The sequence below is a fragment of the Acanthamoeba castellanii genome (genome assembly GCF_000313135.1).
Source record: "Acanthamoeba castellanii str. Neff unplaced genomic scaffold scf7180000084659, whole genome shotgun sequence".
Classification (NCBI taxonomy): domain Eukaryota; phylum Discosea; order Longamoebia; family Acanthamoebidae; genus Acanthamoeba; species Acanthamoeba castellanii.
The window spans coordinates 4,914-9,798 of NW_004457739.1; the positions used below are offsets into that span (position 1 = coordinate 4,914).

The window sequence follows — 4,885 nt, forward strand, 5'->3', positions numbered from 1 at the left end:
GCCCGCAGGCGCTTCAGGAGCCCGAGCAGGTGGTCCCAGGTGGCCGGCACCGCTGGCTGGCCGGCGGCAACGAGCTCGACCGACACGATCACGATCTCGAAGCGGCCTGGGGCCGCTGCGGATGTGGTGGTGACGGTACCGGCCAGGCTGCAGGGCGGGAGCAGGCGGCCGGCCAGCAGTCGATCGACGGTGGTGGTCTGGGGCTGTGCCTGGGCCTTGGGGAGGCTACCGCTGGCCTGGAGGGTGACGTGGCCGTCGGACGAGCACACGCCGCGCCAGCCGCCTTCGTCGGTGCGGACCACGGTGTGCTCATTGCCAAGGGCGTACCAGGGCAGGCTGCTGCCTGAGGAGGGCTCGTCGGTGCGCAGGCGGCCGTCGGCGGTCAGGTAGAGGGCGAAGGCCTTGGTACAGTAGCGCAGGTCCTCGCCTTCACCCTCCGGGTATATCTCGGTCGCGATGCACACCAACCGGGCCAGCACCTCCCCGTCCTCCACTACCTGACTGCTGGAACTTGACTTGTCGTTTCTCTGCGGTGCCTCCATCTTCTTGGTCTGCTCTCTTGGCAAAAAGTTTCTTTTTCAACTTTGTTTCTTTTTTGTGCGCTAAAACGTTTCAGCGAACCGTAAACGGTTACCCAGCAACCAAAAAACATGTGCTTTTGGGCGATCATTCCCTCTTGGGCAGAGAGTAGACGGTCCGCGCGTTCTCGGTGGTGGCCCGGATGACCTCGGCAAGTGAGATCTCCTTGAGTTCGGCCACCTGTGTGTGTTGGGGACACAATGCGTCCACGTGAGTGCAGTGTTTGTTGTTGAGCGCGTGCGTGCTTGCGTGCGTTGGACACCACACCTTCTTAGCGACGAGGGGAGTCATTGCCGGCTGGGCCACTTTTCCTCGGTGCGGCTCGGGCGCCATGCTGTCACACACGGCGCGCAATGTGAGCCCGGTGAGGTAGTGCATTCCTAAAAGCTCGCAACAACGTACAATGGGCAATCGGTTTCGAGAAGCAGCCTATTGAGAGGCACCATCTTGACTACCTCGGGCGCCCGTCCGGCCTTGGCGAACGTGATCGCGCCTAATGACCATCATCAACATCTGAGTTCCAAGCAACAATGATGGGTGCAAAGCCAAGGAATGTGCATACCAGTGAAGCCAAAGTAGACGTTGGGATAGAGGGCCAGCAGCTCGGCGGCCATCTCCGGGGACTCGCCGAAGCAGTGCATGTGGATCTTCCACTCGGTAGGCACGTGCTCTTTCAAGAGTCGCAATGTGTCCTGCTCGTTGTGGCAATGTTGATTGTCGGCAAAGTGCGATCGGTTCAAGATGAAGAGCTCTGCAAAGTACCGCTTCAGCGTCACGTGAGTGGATGACGAGCGGCTTATTGTGCTCCACAGCCTTCTGGAGCTGACGAGCAAAGACCGCCTTCTGGACCTCTTGCTCTGACAAGTTCTTGAAGAAGTCCAGTCCGCACTCTCCCTGCAAAAGTTGTTTTTGTTGTAAGAGCGAAGCCAATGAGCACCGTGAACGGCTAGCTCAGCGTAGAGTACCCAGGCCACGGTGCGCGGGTGGCTCATGGCCTGTTCGATTTCCTTCTCCAGCGCGTCGTCGTACTGCGATGCCGAGTGTGGATGCACACCGTACGTCATGTACACTCGCGAGGCAAACGAACCAGCTTCACTAGCTGCATCAAGAGACAATCAGCACACGTACTAGTGCTATCTCACCATCACACTCACACCCACACGCACACATGCGCGCGCACACACACACACACAAGCGTACTCGAGGCCAGGTCGGCTAGCCGGTGCGTGGGTTGGTAACCTCCGGGAAAGCAGCACACGTGCACGCACGCCTCCAATTGCATACGCGGCACTGCCACGGGTGGTGCTGGCGCCGGTGCAGCACCGCCCTTCCCTCCACGGCCTTTGCCTGTGTGATATTTATGATTATCATTTGGGTTCTATTTAAAATAAAAATATTTGTAAAATAAATATCGATGGTGGTGTGGGCTGCGGCTCGTACTGCATCACTCAAGTCTATTCCCTGTACATGACGGGCCACTGGGAGGGCTCTGGTACGAATGGGTCACACACTTGGGCCAATTGAATTGTATGCTGAGTTCGTTGCCTACAGGATGGCTTGGTGTGGCGGGATTGGCCGGTGGTGTCGGAGTGGCTGCTATCTTCACGAACACTTGGCTCTGCACCAATGTCAGCCCTTACCTGTCGGGCGAGTTCGTTTGGTACTCAGCCCCACTTTTCCCGATTTCTGTGCCTCATCATGTGGCAAGACAAGAGGCTGATACTGCGTGGTCAGGTTCCTGCTGAGCGATGTCGCAATGTGGGGCATCCTCAACTACTTCCTCAACCATCAAGTGGCGCTCACTCCCACCAAGGAAAAGGATCAAGTAACGTACAACAAGCTCACCAGTCAGGTCTAAGGGCTCCACGAAGATCGTTAAATTTTCCAATTTGGAAATTGCTTCGCCAAATTTTGGCCAAATTTTGTGTCGAATAAATTCGTAGAAGCAAGAAGGTCGTTGATGATAAACGGCCGCTTTCATCTGGATGAAATTTGCGTTTTCAAGATGATGCGAAGGGGTGAAGCAACTGGAGGAACAGGCGGGCCAGTAAAGAACAATCTGCAAGAGCAGCTCGAGTGGTTGCACAAGAATCATGCTGCTGCTCTCGCCGCCTGCTTCTCCTACTCAGTCGGCAATCGAGTAGCGGCCGGGGCCACTGATTTCAAATCGGCTGCCCCAAGTGGTACTTCCCACCAATTCGCGCCTACACCTTCGGCATCTCAAGCCCCAGGCGAAAATGGGGAGATATCAACGGAGGACGACCTCGATCTAGAGACCCGTCTGGCGGCCGAGGCGATGCTCATGAGCGAGAGCTGGGATCAAGGCCCTGAGGCAGAGGCATATGCAGAACCTAGCCGACCAAGTAATCAGAAATCCTACTTTCCATCATCTGCAGCCGATTTCGAGGATGATTTCGAGCCGCAACCGCCTCCTTTCTTCTCACGGCAGTCGAAAGGCGCACAGCAGCAGCAAGCTCACAAGTCCTCGTCTTCGCTCTCTACCACCTCTTCGAGCGGCAGCGCAGGCAGCGCCACGACGTCTACTGCGAATCGATAAAGTACAACTGTTCACTTCCGTCTCCTTCCATCTCTTGAGGTCAAGATATTGTCTTCTCGGCCAGGTTTCATTTTGTCGTGTAACTAAAAATGATATTTATATTTATGCGAATTGTATCTTGGAAAATTGTCTGGGCGCCTCTTGGGCGACATACCAATCATTCCACACACATCGGACGGCACCCAGATCCAGCCGCTCAGCGCCTGGACTTCTTGCTCTCGTCTCCCTCGAAAGCTGCCTTTGCCTCCTCGAAAGCTGCCTTGTCCTCCTCGAAAGCTGTCTTGTCCTCCGCGAAAGCTGCCTTGTCCTCCGCGAAAGCTGCCTTGGCTGCCTCGAAAGTGATCTTCTCTTCGGCGAGCTTCGCCTTCTCTGCCTCGAGAGCCTGCTTCTCGGCCTCCAGCTTGGCCTTTTCATCGTCGAGCACCTTTTTCTCGTGGTCGAACGCGGTCTTGGAGTCCTGGACCTGCTTCTTCGCGTCCTCCATGTCGGCACGGTCCTTCTCGAGCTTGAGCGCCTGTTGGTTGTTGGCCTCGTGCTTCTCCTTGATCAACTTGTCGAACTCCTTACGCTCGGCCTGCAGCGCCTCCCGGTCGGTGGCCAGCGCCATCCGATCTTGTTCCACCGCAGCGCGCTCCGCGTCGATCACCTCCAGCGTGAGCCGGCGCTGGGTGAGCTCGTTGCCCGCCCAGCTCCACCCGTAGACCGCCAGGCCCAAGATGAGAGCCGTCATGACGATGATGGACACGAATCGGGAACATCCTCCGCTACGCTGTGATCCGGCTGCCATGATCGATCTTCCTCGACAGATAAATCAAGGATTGGTCAGACGCAATCTATCAGATTAAGAAGAGATGTGGTTGCATTTTGCATCTTTCTACGGAGAGGCCATCTAAAAGGCAGCAGCAAGCCGCAAGCGATCTCAACAGATAGGGAGAAGAGAGTACCTTTGGACTGGTAACTTGGAGGAGCGCTTGAGGCTGTCGTTCAACAAGAGAAGAAAAAGGGACTGGTGAAAAACCCAAAAGGGAAACTAGAACTTGGACGTGGTTCAGCTGGCGGTTTGGGAGTGGTATCGATCGATGCCTCTGCCGCGAGACCCATCAAGGTGCCCAAAGAGGCGAACAAGAGGGGGCAACAAGAGGGGCTTGTTCCGGTCGCGCAGCCTGACCTGCGCTTCGTTATTTTTAAATTATTTTTTAAATTATGCAATTTTATTGCGGGGGGGGCGGAGACTTGGGGTCTTCGCCGGCGCTTCGGCCCTTCTTTGTTCTTTCGCTACGCCTATCGCCCACACACTCCTTCGGCCTCTCGCTGTTCCTCGGCGCCACACTGGCAATCAAATGGCGCTGTGCGTACACACCTTCCGCGAAGGCGTTTTGAGCGACCTGTAGGCAGTGAAGCAAGGCACATGCATCTGCAAAGAAATGGTACGCAGATCACATCTTGCTGCTTTGTCTCGGCCACTGCGCTAAGGATTACACTTTACCGCTATCAGCCGCCTTTGGCGGTGTATGTAGACTAACATTTTGCCGAAATGAAGCACCCCATTTTCATTGTGTTGTGCTGCCTGCGTGAAGAATTCACTGACGCTCTTGCCAATTCCACAGATTTCCCGCATGCAGCACTGATAATTTGGCCGCAACTCCGCCGCGAGATAATGAGATCAGCACTTCAATCGCATGGTACTGCTCATCCCCCGGAGGGTGCCCCTCATCGCCCTCTCTTTCGTCACCAACAAGAGCACGCAGC

At 55.8% G+C, this 4,885-nt stretch overlaps 4 protein-coding genes across 4 annotated transcripts; 1 reads left to right on the top strand and 3 right to left on the bottom strand.

Annotated features, from left to right (window-relative positions):
• Positions 1 to 13: 13 nt before the first annotated feature.
• ACA1_105480 (uncharacterized protein) lies at positions 14 to 542 on the bottom strand (the record flags this gene model as incomplete). Its single annotated transcript, XM_004367731.1, is given in 2 exon segments — positions 14 to 52; positions 72 to 542. The coding sequence occupies 2 exon segments, from the start codon at positions 540 to 542 to the stop codon at positions 14 to 16; spliced, it is 510 nt and encodes a 169-aa protein (XP_004367788.1).
• A 124-nt stretch (positions 543 to 666) lies between these two features.
• Positions 667 to 1,861, bottom strand: ACA1_105490 (hydrolase, TatD family protein; the record flags this gene model as incomplete). Its single annotated transcript, XM_004367732.1, has 7 exons — positions 667 to 759; positions 847 to 913; positions 982 to 1,072; positions 1,142 to 1,271; positions 1,342 to 1,473; positions 1,545 to 1,678; positions 1,780 to 1,861. The coding sequence occupies 7 exons, from the start codon at positions 1,859 to 1,861 to the stop codon at positions 667 to 669; spliced, it is 729 nt and encodes a 242-aa protein (XP_004367789.1).
• Positions 1,862 to 2,046: 185 nt separating this feature from the next.
• ACA1_105500 (uncharacterized protein) lies at positions 2,047 to 2,437 on the top strand (the record flags this gene model as incomplete). Its single annotated transcript, XM_004367733.1, has 3 exons — positions 2,047 to 2,071; positions 2,131 to 2,239; positions 2,314 to 2,437. 3 exons carry the CDS (start codon positions 2,047 to 2,049, stop codon positions 2,435 to 2,437), a joined length of 258 nt encoding a protein of 85 aa, XP_004367790.1.
• Positions 2,438 to 3,332: 895 nt separating this feature from the next.
• ACA1_105510 (uncharacterized protein) lies at positions 3,333 to 3,866 on the bottom strand (the record flags this gene model as incomplete). Its single annotated transcript, XM_004367734.1, has 1 exon — positions 3,333 to 3,866. The coding sequence occupies one exon, from the start codon at positions 3,864 to 3,866 to the stop codon at positions 3,333 to 3,335; it is 534 nt and encodes a 177-aa protein (XP_004367791.1).
• Positions 3,867 to 4,885: the final 1,019 nt, after the last annotated feature.